This window comes from Podarcis cretensis (genome assembly GCF_951804945.1).
Source record: "Podarcis cretensis genome assembly, chromosome: Z".
In the NCBI taxonomy this organism is placed as follows: Eukaryota; Metazoa; Chordata; class Lepidosauria; order Squamata; family Lacertidae; genus Podarcis; species Podarcis cretensis.
In genome coordinates, this window is record NC_137184.1 from 21439867 (window position 1) to 21457785 (window position 17919).

The 17919-nt window shown below is 39.4% G+C and overlaps 1 protein-coding gene across 6 annotated transcripts in view; it reads left to right on the forward strand.

Annotated features, from left to right (window-relative positions):
- The window catches only part of ATRX (ATRX chromatin remodeler), a 93357-nt gene that overhangs the window by 20702 nt on the left and 54736 nt on the right, over positions 1-17919 (forward strand). For 3 of the 6 annotated variants that reach the window (XM_079961189.1, XM_079961184.1, XM_079961185.1), the window contains exons 5-10: positions 2368-2492; positions 5374-5493; positions 6861-6970; positions 8723-8790; positions 9921-12682; positions 16757-16832. In XM_079961189.1, coding sequence (XP_079817315.1) covers positions 2368-2492; positions 5374-5493; positions 6861-6970; positions 8723-8790; positions 9921-12682; positions 16757-16832 — 3261 coding nt within the window. The remainder of the gene's footprint in view (positions 1-2367; positions 2493-5373; positions 5494-6860; positions 6971-8722; positions 8791-9920; positions 12683-16756; positions 16833-17919) is intronic. The other 3 variants (XM_079961186.1, XM_079961187.1, XM_079961188.1) reach the window with 3 other exon arrangements.

Consider the following 17919-nt stretch of genomic DNA (forward strand, 5'->3'; position numbering starts at 1 on the left):
ATTGTCAAGGCAATATAGGAACCTCCAATTCTTTATTCCATTCATTTCTTAACATCTCCATATGAAATTGATTTATTTGTAACAAATATCTTTAAAAAGTAATCATGGGTTTTTTTAGTTCTAAAGGATTTAACCAGTTTTTTTAGTATCTCAGGTGTCTCAGAAGCTGAAAATGCTGCTGGTCCAAACATAATTGTTAAAAAATGTTGTAGTTGTAAATATTGCCATTGAATTACATCCGATAGCTGATATTTATCTCATAACACAATGTAAAAATTCATTGTCATATTTCAGTTGATCCAAAGTCAATACATCCACGTCCATCCAATTTTCCTTATCACCATATTTTTCTTAATTTTTGATGGCTTTCTCCGTAAAGTCAATTTACCGTGGGAAAAGGGGTCAAGTTGTTTTTATTAGGCATCACATTCCATAACTTTCTAACAGACATACAGTCGTACCTTGGTTCTTGAATGCCTTGGTACTTGTACGTTTTGGCTCCCAAACGCTGCAAACCTTGAAGTAAGTTTTCTGGTTTCTGAACGTTTTTCAGAAGCCAAATGTTCGACGTGGCTTCCGCTTGAGTGCAGGAAGCTCCTGCAGCCAATCGGAATCCATGCCTTGGTTTTCAAATGGTTTTGGGAGTCAAACGTACTGCCGGAACAGATTAAGTTCGAGAACCAAGATACCACTCTAATTATTTCCAGAGATACCAGAGTTCTAATGTATTTTGATCCTCATACCGTTTATCCAAACGAAAGTGCTATATGTGTATATTCCAAAGTTGTCCAAATTGGAAAAATACAGTGGTACTTTGGGTTAAGTACTTAATTCGTTCCGGAGGTCTGTACTTAACCTGAAACTGTTCTTAACCTGAAGCACCATTTTAGCTAATGGGGCCTCCCGCTGCTGCTGCGCCGCCGGAGCATGATTTCTGTTCTCAACCTGAAGCAAAGTTCTTAACCTGAAGCACTATTTCTCGGTTAGCAGAGTCTGTAACCTGAAACATATGTAATCTGAAGCGTATGTAACCTGAGGTACCACTGTAACACCAATTGTTGGCTTTCATCATTTACAGTAAATATGCATGATAATATAGCTCCAGATTCAGAATCATGAATCCTTCCTCCTTAATTTGTAATTGCATTTTCTGTAAAGATATTCTCAGAATCGAAGACTCCCTAGAAATTTTTTTATTTTCTGAAAATACTTTCCAGATAGATGAACTACGATTCCTCTTAGAATATAAATTAACCTGGGAATAATGTTCATTTTGAGAGCAGTCACCTTCCCCAAAGGAGGAAAGTTTAATGATTCCCATCTATCAATATCTGAAGAAACCTCTCTTTATATTTTATTTAAATTGCATATTACTAATTGAGTTATAAGGGACGCGGGTGGCACTGTGGTCTAAATCACAGAGCCTAAGGCTTGCCGATCAGAAGGTTGGTGGTTCGAATCCCCACGACGGTGTAAGCTCCGGTTGCTCGGTCCTTGCTCCTGCCCACCTAGCAGTTCGAAAGCACGTCAAAGTGCAAGTAGATAAATAGGTACTTCTCCGGTGGGAGGGTAAACGGTGTTTCCGTGCGTTGCTCTGGTTCACCAGAAGCAGCTTAGTTATGCTAGCCACATGACCCGGAAGCCGTACGCCGGCTCCCTCGGCCAGTAAAGCAAGATGAGCGCCGCAACCCCAGAATCGTCCACGACTGGACTTAACTGTCAGGGGTCCCTTTACTGTTACCTTTAATTGAGTTATATCTTTTGGTATAGGCATACCTAAATATTTAATAGATTCACTACAAATATGGAATTAATACTCCAGGTCAGGCATAGGCAAACTCGGCCCTCCAGATGTTTTGGGACAACTCCCATCATCCCTATTTAACAGGACCAGTGGTCAGGGATGATGGGAATTATAGTCTCAAAACATCTGGAGGGCCAAGTTTGCCTATGCTTATTCCAGGTGGTATATAAATTGAATGAATGAACTAATAAATGAAGGTATAGATAGCGGTATTTCTTGTTTTCTTTTTCTAATCATGTAATTCAGTCAGCCTTTAAGCTTTCAAAAATGGGTCAAATATGACTTTCTTAGTTATAAGCCACTTTGGCATATAAACAGTACACATACTAATAAAAATAGTAATGGGTAATTAATACAGCATTATGTAAATTTGGCATTATATTTTCAGTGTTTGTAATCTGCACGTCTTACAGCTCAGTTTCATTGGCCATTATATTGCCTATCTATATAATACTATTCACTAGATTCTGTTATCTAAAAGAATGTTTTGATAAATAGTGGAGATAATTTGGCTTCACATGTACTGTTTGTAGTATAAATATATGTGTCTGCTGCTCATGCAGGAAACCTACAGTTGTAACAAAGTATGTTGGCTCAGATGATGAACAGACCTTAGATGAAACCACAAATCAAGATGTTTCAAATGAAAACTCCGAAAATGAAGTTGATATGAAAAGCTTGCCTAAAGGTAACTTATTCCATAAATTATGAAATATTCTAACAGCATACCGTGTATATTAAAATTTAGCTAGGATACTGCCTGTACACGCTATCTAGAAGCATTGAAACTTGTAATTTCAGTGAAACTGGGATAAAACTGGAAATTATTTTTGTTCCTTTTGTCAAGAACTCATTCCTGGGAATTTTCTTAAAGCTTCAGAGCAACAAAATATCGAATCCCTCATTATGTAAAACATGTTTTCCCTCTCTGCTTTACTTTGTTACTTCAAGTTAGGGGTGGCTAGTGTGTAGCCATCAGACATTGTTGGATTCCAGCTTCTGTCAGCCCCAGGTAGCATGGCCCATAGTCAGGGATGGTGAGAATATGAATCCTGGAGCCCAGCAACATCTGTAGGATGTTTTTCTGTGACAACTGTGTTGGAAGTGGGGCAAATAATTATTTGCAAAGTCCTAGCCTAATGGTTCCCAATTGGTGGTTCATGGCACATACGCATCAACTGTCTGGGACAGCCTGCTTTTTTGACGGGGGGTGGCATCTTGCGTGGGTCATGTGATACCATGATTTCCAAAAGTAGGGGGTTAGCTTTTGAAAAAGAAGGGGAGGGGTCTGCTATACTTAGCTAATTGGGAACCACCATCATTGGACTAGGAGTGGATGTTGCAATATTGCTGAGTGCTGCTGCTGAAAAGAGCAGCCTCATGTTTATTTCTCATGTCTTATAGGATGTGGTGGATTCTCCTTCATTGGAGGTTTCTAAGCAGAGGTTGGATGGTTATCTGTCAGTGATGCTTTAGTTGAGATTCCTGCACTGGAGGGAATTCAGCTAGATAACCCACAGGGTCCCTTAACTTGACAATTCTATGATTCACAGGGAATCCACTCCATTGTTGAACAGATCTTACTATCAGAAAGTTCTCCCCAGGATGTTTACTCAGAATCTCCTTTCTTATAACTTGAAGCTGTTGGGCTTGAGTCCTACCCACCCCGCCCCAGGGCAGGAGAAGTCTCCCATTCTTTCTACCGTTTATCTCACTTTTTTGAATGTTTTGCAATCTGCTGTAGGAAGGCAAATAGGTCACTCTTGTTTCACTCTTGTACATTTTTTACCCATATATCAATCTGCCTTCCATGCTCCAGGTAATTGTATATACTTGTGAAGAGATAATCTTTTACATATATTGCTTCTCCTCTCTTTTTGTTTAGTTTGGGGGTAGTCAACTTTTTTATTCCCAGCGCCCACTAATGCATCTTTCTTGATGGTAAAATTTCCTTACCGCCCACCAGTGCTCTAGGGAAGAAGGATTCAGCTTGTGCCGTAGAACCCCCTACCACCCACCTAGAATCCTGAAATGCCCACTTGTGGGCACTAAGGGCCAGGTTGACAACCCCTGGTTTAGTCTGTTCCTTTTGAATTGGTTATACCCCTCAGTTTCTACATTCCAGTCATGAGTCTCATCCCACCAAGTTTCAGTAATGCCTATTAGGTCATATTTGACATCCTGCATAAAGAGCTCAAATTTTTCTTGCCTGTTTCCCATACTCTGTGCATTGGTATAGAGATAACTTAAACCATGAGTTAATTCCTCCACCTGCTTCCTTCTTGTAGTTTTCTACCCTTTAGCAGGTTTCTGTAGCACTGCCTCAGTTTCCTATGCATCAATGAAGCTATTATCCCCAGTACCATTTGTTCCCTAGTCATCTCTAATATTGTCTCCCTCCCCTTCAGGATTTAATTTAAAGTTCTGTTAGTCAGGTTTTTGAGACTGTCAGCCAACACATTTCCAACTACTTTGAGGTGCAACTCCTCTCTTGCCAGAAGTCCTTCTTCAAGGAAATGGAGAACATGGTCTTAAGATGCCTATGCCTAAGCTTTCCTGATGACACCACCAGCACAGTCAGTGGTCTACCTCAGTATTTTCCTCTCCCTGGGCTATGACCTTCAACAGGAAGAAATGATGAAAAAAACACCTGTGCCCCAAGGCCCTTCAATTTCCCAGCCAGAGTCCTTTGCTATACATTGAAAGCTGTGACTGACAGAATTGTTTGTACTTGCATGAATCATAAGGAAGGGGCTGTGGTCAGTGGACTTTATAAGACCTGGCAACTTTGTGAATCTTTGCATCTGAAAAACAGCACACCTCCCAGGACATCTTGTTGCTTTCTGTCTCTATCCTCAGTAGAGAGTCATGTATCACCACCATTAACATCCTCTGGTAAAACACATGCCATTCTGTTTTGATTTTTCCCATTGTCTTGAGTGGCAGCCGGTAAAACAGCCTAGAAAGGTCGTAGTCCATGCTTTGTATTACTGAATGTATTTTGAGAGAGGGAAGACCACATGTAGTTGCTGTGATTGGTTTCTGCAGTGCACGTATGACAAATAGTTGCAACCTTAATTTCAAATGGTCTAATATAATGACAGCTATTAATGTTCCTGGCCATTTCATGGGAGTGAGGGTAAGGGGAACATGGCAATTTAGTCTACTTTCAGCATAAGATATGGGGTGAAAGGAATGAGGACTAATAGAAGCATCGCCACCTGTTTAAAAGAGTAGGGATAGATGGCTAGTGGCCTGAGGCTTAATATAACCCATAACTATTTTTTTCCTGGTCCTCTGATGGTCTTGCCAGAACTATGCTAAAGTTCTGTGTGATAGATATGGAACATGAATGAATGCAATTTCTCTTTTAGGCTTTGTATATAGTATGTTAATCTCCATATTTGTATGCCCAGCACTATGAGCCACATGTACTGTATAACTTTGATGCCTTTTGTGTTAGATGAGTTGGTCATCCTTTCAGTAAGAGTACAGGAAAACCCTGCTAGACTTTTATATTACAATTCTGCATTTAATAATTTGGTGTAATTTTTAAATTGTCATCTTAGGTACAATTGTTGTACAGCCAGAGCCAGTACGTAATGAAGACAAAGATGACTTTAAAGGACCTGAATTTAGGAACAGAAATACTGCTAGAACGAAACCTGAAGCTCAAAAGAAGCGTGGAGGTAAATGCACTTGAATTAAGTTCAATGATGCATTTAAATCATTCTATTATCATTATTAAAAAGTCTGAATTACCTCTGCACTCTTGATGCTTGTGAGCTTTCTAGAGACACTGGATTGACCACTGTAGTAAACAGACTGCTTGATAATGAGATAGGACCCTTGGTCTGACCTAGTGCAGCAATTCTTGTGTTCCTAGGCATCAATGAATTCTAGAAGAGTTTCACCATAAGTGCAAGGGCAGCTGTGCCATTAAAGGAATTTGGGAGCAAGGAGTAAGGCTGAGTTGTTGATGGGAAGAAAGATCAAGGGACCATTGATAGCCCCACCAGGTTTGGGGGCTCTTGCATTAGCTCAGCATTACATTAGTAATTTATTTCATAATTAGTAAATTATTATAGTGAGAGAAGAACATAGTGTGGGACACATTTAGATGAGGAGTTCTTTGCATAATTTGCCTCCTGTAATGTGCAACTTTATTTTTGGATGCCAAAACTGATGATTGCAACGTAGTGGGTTATTTTAAAGCTGCAATCAATACTTAAAAGATTTTTCAGTATCTTTAAGAATAATATAGTAATATGTTATTAATATTCCATCATAATAGGATTGCAGAAGAATTATAACTAAAATTAGTTTTTGAAAAGCAGCAATCGGAAAAGAGGAGCCCCTTTTGTGAATTACAGAAAATCCTAATATCAGTCAGATGATTAGGGAGATAGTGAAGCAGAAAGAAGATAAATGGGAGGTGGGATGAAGGGTATGTTATTGTGTGTCGGATGGAAAGGAGTCAGCTTAGCAGGTTACAGCAATTGTTATGGGGCAATATTTTTCTTTAGGTGTTTTTATTTAGTTTTTAAAAATAATTTTAATACAACATTTCCCCCTCTGTTTTCTTCTTTAGTCTTTCCTCATTTGAAATGTGAATAATGCTAAAAGCTTTCATAAATTTGTGCTCTTGGGTGAATTAAATATTATTTTTATGCTCACAACATAGACTGCAATTCTGCACCCTGTTGAACAATCAAATTCCCAATGCAGTTGTTAAATCTCTAGCAAAACTGAATGCAGGATTGCAATCTGTGAAGTCAATCTTTAAGATTTTTTACTGATTATTTAGGTTGCGCCATTCCATAAGAAGCTAATTTAATATTTATGTGTGAATCCAATGCTTCAGGGGGAAGAAAATAATTCTTAGCTGGTTACAACAGTTTTCTTTAGCCTTTTAAAGATATCTCTGCAATTGGTGATATTGCAGAAGTAGTGACACTCAGAGTCCTTCTAACAATGACATGCAAGCTGTTATGTTGGAAAAAGGAGGTTTTTGTAGAAGAAAAATTGATATGGTCCTTCTGACTTTTTTTTGTAGAGGAAGGGCTACATGGTATTGTGAGCTGTACAGCTTGTGGTCAGCAGGTGAATCATTTTCAAAAGGATTCAATCTATAGACATCCCACATTAAAAGTACTTATATGTAAGGTATGTAAATGTTGGATGCGTGTGTATACCCTCTTATGTGTATATAGAATTCAATTTTTTCATTCAGGCTTAGAACAAAACCTGCTACCTACAAGAGACAGGGTTCATTGAGGCAGATGACAGGTGGTTCCATTCCCACAGTGTATGTAGATAGATACATCCATTTACTTTCTCTCACATAAGGGAACGACAGTCTTTTATTTCAGTGATAAGTTTTAAGTTACTGCACTTGGTGACACTGGGTCCAAGGAGGGCAGCTTATGTATCTTTCCCATTCAAAATATTGGTATCCTATCCTTCACTGAGGCAGATTTCTCTGGGGAAGATGCATTGGTTAGTATGATGAGGATGAACTGCAATGAGCCTTGGACATGTGCGCCTGCCCCTCCCACTTCACTGCAAGGAGGTATTCAGAAGCTTACATTTTGCTTAATCTCAGTCTGCTATGTTATATGGTTTGACAAACTTTGTAAATATTTTGTAAAAGCCAGTTTCATCACCTATGGTTTGATTCAAATTACTCGTAACAGTAACCACAGTTTAGGATCCAGATGACCTAGCAAGGTTTTTGCTTAACCAGAAGTGAGCGGTTCTGAATTCCCCCTTGCGGTTATGTCAGGGGCTTGCTATGGCTCATTCTTGTCATGCTAAACTATGTTTTAGCATGACATCTGGACACAATCTGGATGCATTAGTGAAAGAAAAAAGGAATGCATCTCTGTGCATAGGACATATATATATGTCTCATTTCTTGCTTCCACCAGATACTTGTGATATGCAGGTCCTGTCTCTGTGTCCCACTCTCCAATCCATTGTCACATTGTTCTATTGTGGATTTCATTTTTAGTCACTTCAGATATTTTTAAAATCAGAAGGCAGGGTATAAATGAAGTGTTAGATATTTTGATAGCCCCGCAGAAAAGCCAGCCCTCTACTTTTCCATGTTCTATAGTACTTTAGAGAGATGGCTTAATTATGGGGGGGAGGCTATTTTTGCATTCATTTAACAATAAACCATGCTTTGACGCTCCATGGGTAAGCAGGAACAAATTTTATAATACGTTTACAGACAAATGAAAACACTAAAATCATACAATTTGTAACATACAAAGAGTTAAAATACATAAACTATATATATATATAAACTAAGTATAAAAGCAAACCAAGATACAATAAAATTAATAACTTTATAGAACTTTGAAGCAGAAAAGAGAAATTTAGCAAGTGTTTCTATTATTATTTTGTTCATGTCAGCCAGTAAGTTGCCCAGATGCCATTCAAAAGTTATTCCTTGGTGTTTTAGTAGGATGAAAGTAAATCTATGTTGCACCTCTCTACAAAAAGGACATGTATTAATGTTTACATTGCTCCTTCCCTGTAGTGGTGGAGCTCTTTGTAAAACCCAGCCATCCAGTTGAGGAGAAGGAGAGCAATTAAATGTAGCCCTAGGGGAAAAAAAAATCAGCCAATATTTCAGAACGTTCAGGCTTGGTCCTTAAAAAAGGCAAATGACAGAATAACACGCCCCCCCCAGTACAATTACATGAAATACAGTAATCAGTATCCTTAATCTGCACATCAAGAATAAGTTTTGCCTGGCAGTGCCTTGAGTATGAAGAAGTTTCTTTCTATTGTGCAAAGTTTATTCACTTTAACAGCAGTATGAGGTCAATAATAATGTTTAGTGTATATTATTACATAGTCTGCAAAATTGTTAAGGTTTCTGAAAGAAGAAATTTATTTTCTCCATAGACTTGCTTCAAATATTATATGAGTGATGACATCAGCCGTGATGCAGATGGAATTGATGAACAGTGTAGGTAGGTGTATAAAGATTCCTCAATATCCTAAAATTTTATAGAGTGAACAGGGGCATATTTGAGCCTACATTGATCAGTATTAGCGAGTACATTTCTTGAAGTGCTTGTCAGTATTTATAGTCCGGATATAAAGAACCATGCAGCTTGTTACTTGCACTGCAAGTGATTTCTGGACTTTAGTTTCTTCAACAGCACTTTGCCCTCATAACTCATAGCAAGCTGTTTTGAAACTGAATGAAATATCAGAGTAGTTATACTGGGGCTTCTTTGTTGAAAGAAAAATGTCAAAAGCCCAAGTCTCAAGTGCTCTTTTGGCTTCTGACCTAAATTAGGAATGTTATGTTAAAGTAACATCGTATATAGCATTGTATAAAGTTGATTAAAACATTTCTGTGGTTATGATATAACATTTTGTATATCATTTTTTTCTTGCTAGTACAAGTATATTCCAGCCAATTGGTTAAGTCAGCTTTTCCCAACCAAGTACCTCCCCTCTGTGTGTTTTGGACTAGAACTCCCATCAGCCCCAGCCAGTGATTGTGCTGTCTTGGGTGAATGGGAGTTATAATCTAAGGCAACTGGATGGCACCTAGACTGTGGGGGATAGCTGAATTCTAAAGTGCAGAAAGAAATGGAAAGTTAGTATGGAGTAAAAAATTATATTCAAGTTCTCCATGCTCCTGTGTACTTTGAGCCCCCTTTGGATGAAAGATTCCTGCACTGCAGGGGGTTGGACTGGATGATCCTCGTGGTCCCTTCCAACTCTGATTCTATGATCTATGATTTTTCTTATTTAACTTGCATGCTGTCTTGCCACTGTGCATGTACAACACAGGTGCAATAAAATTGAGGGGGGGGGGAAGGATGTGGATTTAGCGGTGCAGGACATTATGTGTGTTGAGGCAAATGTGTCACTAGCTCTGCCTGAAAGCAGTATTTGTGAAAATAGCACTAAATTTCTCTTGTTTTCTCTGGATACTTGTATCTTTCTGATACCAGCATAGCTATTTGCACTTCTGAGAAATATTTTTGATGATCAATAACTGACTTTAGATACTTATGTAACAGAGTTTTCCTAATTTATGCCAACATATTTTTTAAAAAATATATTCAAACTTTATTAATTTCAGATGGTGTGCTGAAGGTGGAAACTTAATTTGCTGTGACTTTTGCCATAACGCCTTCTGCAAAAAATGTATATTACGAAACTTAGGACGAAAAGAACTATCAACCATACTGGATGAAAACAGTCAATGGCATTGCTATATCTGCCAACCAGAACCTTTGCTGGACTTGGTTACTGCCTGTGATAGTGTGTTTGAAAATTTAGAACAATTATTACAGCAAAATAAAAAGAGAATCAGAGTTGACAATGACAAAAGTAAAATATATGATAATACACTTAAATATTCTTCGAAGAAACATAGTTCAAGTTGTAATGGAGAAGAAAAGAAACAAAACCATCCACATTCTGGTGCTCTCACCTATTCCTACAAAGCACTGATGGTGCCAAAAGTCCTGCTTAAAAAAACTAAAAAACTAGTTGAAACGACAACAAATATGAATGCTAGTTTTGTTAATTTTTTGAAGCAGACAATTGAAAATTCTGAAATAAACCCGACAGTGCAATTACGTCAGCTGAAGGCTTTTAAATCTGTGTTGAGTGACATAAAAAAGGCTCATATGGCATTGGACGAAGATCTGAATTTTGAGATTCGGTCTCTAGATTCTAAAACCAAGCAAAAAAACACCAAGGATAGTGAAACTGCAATTAATTTGGATACCGGTGAAGAGAAGAAAACGGAAGGTAAAGAAATAAAAGAGCATAAAGTTGGGTTAGAAGTCAGTGAACATACAGATCCAAATGTACCAATAACTGATCAATCAGTAAACAAAAAACCCAACTGCAAAGATAAAAAAGCTGTGAAAATTGATCTTCAGTATGAACCCAATAGAGCTGAGGCAACAGATATGGATATTGTATCAATTCCCTCATCAGTTCCTGAAGATATTTTTGAATCTTGTATGGAAGCACAAAAAGCTGCCGGTGAACAGGGCAGTGGAAGTAGAGCAACAGAGCAAGGGGCAGTAAATGCAGATATAAGATCTAAAGACAGCAGGAAAGGAATGAAATTGATACCAACAACAAAAGTAACAAAAACATTGGTTGTGAAACTGACTCCAGTTTCCCTCTCTAGTTCTTCTGTAAAAGCTGAAGATCCAGATGGAAAGCCAGAAAAGGGAGATGAGCTCGAAGACGGGAAAGAAAATCATGGCACTGAATGTCCACCTGAAAGTAAAATTACTCCTTTGGTAGAAGATCATGATCTCAGAAGGTCTCCACGTGTTAAAACTACACCTCTGAGACGCCCAACAGACATAAACACCTTACTATGTAATTCAGAAGAGGACAGCAATGATGCATACAGTGAAAAACAAAGGAGAAAATCCACACCATCTAAAAGGAAAAAAGATAAACCAGACTCTCCTGTTACTACAGTTCACAGTCCTCAATCTAACACATTTTCTGAGACAAACAAACCAGACACAATGGACCAAAGCTCTGATTCTGATGAGGTGCCTGCAGTCCTGCAAGCAGCAACCACAAGCAGCCACAGTACTTCAGATACTGACAGCAACAGTGAAACACCCAAGGATGTGTTAAATGCTTTAAAGAGGCGGCCAGTGAAGATGGACAATGGAAAGCGTAAAAGAAAAAGTTCCAGTTCTGGATCAGATTCCGATGCTAAAGAGGAAAAAGCAAAGCAGGATTTGATTGCAGCTGCGAAAAAACAACGCCAGAACTGTTCAGATTCTTCCAATAATGATTCTGAGTTGGAGAGAGAGAATTTTAGTAAAACAGAGTCTGCAAGAAAATCTGCAAAAAAAGAACCAAAGAAAGATAATGATTCTTCAGAAGAGGAACAAATTAAAGAAGGAAAAAGAAATTCCAAGCAGAAGGGTGAAGTGTGCAATGAAATTGATGATGTTGAAGTCTCTGCTCCAGGAAAAGAAAAGCTAGACAATTCTTTGGAAGATGCACCTTGTAAAGAGCTAGGTTTTAAGGGGAGACGAACAAGGGATTTCAAAGGGAGAGCCTCCAAAGGTAAACCGAATATGTCTCCAGAAAAAGAGAGTAGCATTTCAGGCAAGATAAGCGAACCACTGGCAAAGGAAGGACGTGATGTTTCTTCTGATGATATAGGACTGTCACTAAAGCCGGAACAAACTGGTGAATCATCAGATGATGCTAGAAATAAAGCTAAAAAAGGCACAGAAGGAAAGGAAAGTGGAAATCGGAGAAAAAGTTCTACAAAGGGACAAGGTGATTCCTCTTCTGAAATGGAGAAGTTTTCTCCTGAAAAAGAGAGTTCTTCTTCTGGAAGTAAAGGCAAGAAACAAAGTACTGCTGAAAATAAAAAGAACTCAAGAGAAAGGGTTTCTAAGAAGTTGCAGGGTAATGCTTCAGACACTGCAAAGTCTCCCAAAAATGAACAGGTCTGTGATACTTCAGAAGATAATTTAAATGTAAAAAGAAACAATGCTAAAGAAAAGAAAAAAGTAAGCCCCAAAAGAAGAAATTCCAAACAAGTTAGAGGTGACTTGCTTTCCTCTTCTGAGGAAGACTTGTATGAGGAGAAAAAGGAAAAAAAAAGAGGGGCAGTCACTAAGGGAAATTCCAAGAGTAATCGTAAAGAGAGAGGGAATATTAATGTTAAAAAGGCAAAGAATGAAACCCTCAATTCCTCTACCACATCACCATCATCATCCAATGAAGCTGAAAACGAGGACCTGAATTCAGCAGGCGAGGCAAGCAGTGATGAACAGAAAATTAAGCCCGTGACAGAAAGTTTATTGGCACCAGCAACAATTGGATTTTGTCAGTCTTCAGGTGTGCAAAAGTTTTAAATCTATTTTTTTTGTTATTAATACAAAAAAGTGTTTGCAGCCTTTTAGCATAATTTAGAAATTCTAGCACTTCTCTGATAAAACAAAACAAGTTCCTTAAAGTTTGAATGTAGTTGGAAATCCTTACTAGTATGGTGTGTGTATGGGTTTTGCAGTTTAAGATGTGAATTTCCATTTTTTTAGTTGATACTTAATCATGTATCAAAACCCCATTTTGGTTTTTTAATGATGTTCAAAAAATGCTGAAATGTTGATGATTTCTATAGCACTCAAATTGATTTCTATAGCACTGTCCTGTTTCCTATAGTGCCCAAGTCCTGGGGAGCTGACAAACAGGACATGCGTAAGAGCCCTCTCCTGCTGTTCCCCAGAAACTGATATCCATTGGTAGCCTTCTCCTCCATGAATTTGTCTAATTCTCTCCTGTGGTCTTCTAAGGTAGAGATATCCAGACATCTTGTGGAGGTGAATTCCAAAGGTTAATTATGTGCAATGTAAAGAAGTACTTGACCTATGGAGTTGTGAATTTGTTTTACTGCTAAAGTCACCTAGAATTGCATCCCTAGGTTCATGGTGTAACAATAATAATTCAACATGCACTTCCATTATAACTTCAGTTGTGAAATTCAGTCCATCAGTTTTAAGTATATACAGTAGGAACCAGGACCAAGTAGGTTACAGATGGGGAACCTGTGGCTCTTGCCTTATTGTTATCTCCAGATCACATCATTCCTGGCCATTGGCCATACTACATGGGGCAGATAGGAGCTAGAGTACAACAACACTGGAAACTACAGGTTTCCTGTCTCTGGGTTAAGGTGAATACCAAGGTTTCAATCCTATACACATTTAGGAATAAACTGAATGGAAGAAAATGGGACTGACTTCTGACTAGGCTTGTGTCTGGTTGTGCTGTGAGTCCAGTTGCATTTACTATATTGAATGTCACCTCAGAAGGTCTCACAGAGGAGCGTAAAGAACTGTGATAGCTGAGATCTGAATGTTCACCAGTTCATTGATTGGATATACCATGAGTATCCCCTTTGGATCCCCCCTCCCTTTATTCTCTCTAAAACTGAGTAAACTAAAGTTTTCTCATACCATCCTGTTGTCCACAGTTTATAATTTTCAAATACTCAAGAAGATAGTCACAGTTAAGCTGAATTTTGCTGTAGTATGAAAGATGAGCACATATATGATGCTGTTCAGATTTATAAACATTCCTGGTAGTTTCTGGGTAATTGATTCCTGGGTGATTGAATTTATCAGGGCTAGAAAGCAGATGTGGTATAGCCCAGTGTGGTTTGTTTAGAGTTTGATCAGCCTTTAGGAGTATACACCAGAGCTTAGAGCGAGGAAAAAAGCTGGGAGACAGCTTGAATGCAAGTGGAGGAAAGATCTGAATGAATGCAACCGAACACTGATAAGGGCTCATTATCAAGTCTACCTAGTGGCAGTGAAGACAGCGAAGAAGGCATCCTTTGCTGCCTCCATTGCATCCTCATCATGTCATCTGGCAGAGCTTTTTTGGGTTGTACAGGGCCCTTTACAGGCTGGCCCAAAGGAGGTGATAGAACCAACTGTAGCTTGCTGTGATTTGTTTGCAAAGCATTTTGAGGATAAAATTGCTTGTATCCACCAAGACCTTGACTGTTGTTGTAGCAGATGGATCTCATGGGGTTTTCCGAGCACTGTCTAGTCCAGGCATAGGCAAGCTTGGCCCTCTAGATGTTTGGGGACTACAACTCCCACCATCCCTAGCTAACAGGACCAGTCTAGTTCTGTTGTGTTGGATGAGTCTCAGTAAGGCTCGAGGACTGGACAAGGTGCTTGGATCAGTCAGGGCAACCACTTGCGCTCTAGACCCTTGCCCCTTTTGGCTGATAAAATTCAGCAGGGAGGGGACAGCTGCCTGGGCCAGGGAGGTGATCAGTGCCTCTTTACGAGAAGGGGTGGTCCCTGCCTGTTTGGAGGAGGCAGTGGCAAAACCACTCATTAAGAAACCTTCCCTGGATTCGGAAAACCTAACTAACTACCGGCCAGTTGCTAATCTCCCTTTTCTGGGCAAGGTCCTGGAGCGAGTAGTCACAGAGCAGATCCAGGTGCTTTTGGAAGAAACTGATTTTCTGGATCCATTTCAAGTGGGGTTTAGGCCTGGTTTTGGCACAGAAACTGCCTTGGTTGCCCTGTATGATGACCTCTGTCTAGAGAGAGACAAGGGAAACAGGCCCCTTTTCGATACCATCAACCATGGTATCCTTCTGGAGCAACTCTCTGAACAAGGGGGTGGGTAACACCGCTTTGCGGTGGTTCCAGTCCTACTTGAATAGTCGCTCCCAGAGGGTGTTACTTTTCAGCCCCTTGGAACATTCAGTGTGGAGTTCCATAGGGCTCAGTCCTATCCCCCATGTTGTTTAACATCTACATGAAACCACTGGTTGGGGTTATCTGGAGGTTTGGAGTACGTTGTCAGCAGTATGCTGATGACACTCAGCTCTATTTCCCCTTTACATCTGCAGGTGAGGCAGTGGAAGTGCTGGACCAGTGCCTTGCCTCGGTAATGTACTGGATGAGAGCCAACAGACTGAAGCTCAATCCAGATAAGACTGAGGCACTGTTAGTGGGTGGTTCCCTAGACCAGATGGGTGGGAGGTTGCCTGCTCTTGATGGGGTTACACTTCCTCTGAAGGAGCAGGTTCATAGCTTGGGGGTACTCCTGGATTTATTAGGTATTTTGTGATTTTATATCTTGATTTTATTCTGTGAGACCCCCGGGTATAGGGCGGTACATAAATTCAGTTGATGATGATGATAATAGTTCCTTATGTAACTGAAATACTTGAAGAGAGGAGCACTGTTAGATTTAAATGTTGAAGGATAATGTGTCCTAATTAACTGCAGTGCAGCTTCTGATGATGGTGCACCATCCCTTTTCTAAAACTGAAAGTTCATTTTGTCATTATTGGAACAGCTATTTGCATTGTATGTTGACAGTTTCTTGAAGAGGGAAGAGGGAAGTATTCAGGGTACTAACTAATTCCACCTTAGGCACAGAATAGCCATGCACAGAAAGTTGCAATATCGCTTCACTCCATAACAAGCGTTCCCAATCACAGCTCTGGCCAAGCACCCTTTCCTCTCAAATGGGTGACTTACAGCTCCTCTCAGCCCCTCTCAGGGCTGTAGGCAGTAGAAGCAGGACAAATTGCTTTCCTTTCACCCTCCTCTTCACAAACTGACAACATTCTGTAGCGCATGGTGATGACTGAGCATTCTTCATCTTCATTTGGTTATTTTCTTTCGAGAGAGGGGTGGCACTATGCTGATACTTCCTCCTTGCTTCTCAGTAGCTTGTTGTAGCTCAATTTCTATTGGCATGGGGCACTGAATTCACTTGGAGTTACCATAGACATTTAAATAATATTTGCTATTCCTAGAGCATATGAATTTTAGTTTAAAAGATTGTGAATGGGGAGATCAGAATGAAAACATTGGGATGAGGTGGGCAGAAAGAGAAGACACACCTATAAGAGTAAGAGAGTGGGAGGTCTTGCCTACCCTTCTAACTGTTTCTTTTCCTTCCTCCCACCGCCAAGTCTGCAGGGAGCTAAGCTGAGAATGGTGGACCCTCAGAAAGAATGCCTCCCTCTTTATGTTCTTCCTGTTTCTTGCACCGCTGTGCCTTGTAATTGGAGGGGCTGGTTCTTCTGGATGAGTGCGAATTGACCCAAATCTGTAGAGTACCAGTATATTACATACAGTGAATCTGGTTAATCTACAATTGGCAGCTATTTTTGTGTGCATGTAAACTGCAGTGATCATTACAAAGGATAATGTTACAAAAATGGTATTAGTTTTCTTTTCCTCTGTTTATTATTACTTTTATTATTCTGTTCTTAATTTTATATAGCAGTCCTTAGAAAAGGATGAGTTGCATTTAGTAATTGTAAGAAACGATTATCACTATTCAGGTGATTGGCAATATTGCATTTGATGTGACAAAAGTTTATTCTGCTTGTGCCAAATATATTCCCTTTTACCCCCCCCCCTTCCCAAGGAGACGAAGGAGACAATAAATCGCAGACTGTACCAATGGAAGAGGAGGAAGATGATGACGACGATCCTGAGAATAGGTATGATTCCATCCGTAAGGACTTTAAAAAGATTATAACACACCCTAGGCGTGGGCGCAAACAAGAGCAACGGAACAGCAAGCAGGTTGTAAAAACCAGAAGTGCCTGCCTTGTAAAGACTCGCTCACAGGCTTCCCGCAAGTTTGAACGAGGGGCCAGAAAACAAACCCCCAAATCCAGAAATGAAAAGAAACTAAGAAAATAGTGATAATTCACACACCTTGCATAGGGTGTGTTATAAATGCATTGCAGCACTGTCTGTTTTAAGTTTCCATGTAAAATGCAGATTTTGTGTAACTTTAACACAATTTGATAATTATGGCTACCTGTAGGAATAAGAAATACCGTTTAGCTGGTATTGTGACACAAATCTTTGTTTTGGGTATTGAATGTTTTTGAATTGGTTTGCTCATTCATTCTTAAGAAAACCTGATTAGAAAGTAGAGCCATGCTTTTGAAGAAATCCGTTCTGTTGTATCCAGAAAGATTCACTTTTAAATTTAAAAGTGAATATCTGGTGGCATTAATATAATGAATGACTGGGTTTTTATAAAAAACACACACACACCCATTCCTGTCATTGAGGTTTTATTGGCATTGTTTCGGGGTGTTCAGTCACATGTTAAATTAAACATGCATATATGCATATATGATATTGAAGTTCAATGTTAAAGTATTGCTGTAGTCAAAAGCTTTTAGTTTCGTAGGCCATACGATAGGGCTGGGCGATATATCAAAACATTGTGCAAAACAGGTTTGAAGTCCATATCTTAATAATGGTTTCATAATTTTTGACCTGGCAATATATTGTGAATCATGATGTGTGCATGCGTGTGCACTATACAAAAATCACAATGTGCGAAAAACCGTAAAACCCGCCACTGCTTCTCTTGATTCCTGCAGCCTCTCTTAACTCTGCTGGCTCAGCTTTCTGCTGTCTCCTGCAGGAGGAAGCGAATCACGATAGCAGCTGCTGGAAAAAATCACAATGTGGGAAAAATCATGAAGCCAGCCATTGTCTCTACATAGCTCCATCCTTATTTCAGACATTGTGATATATCAGTATATTGCCGTGTTTAGCTAATGA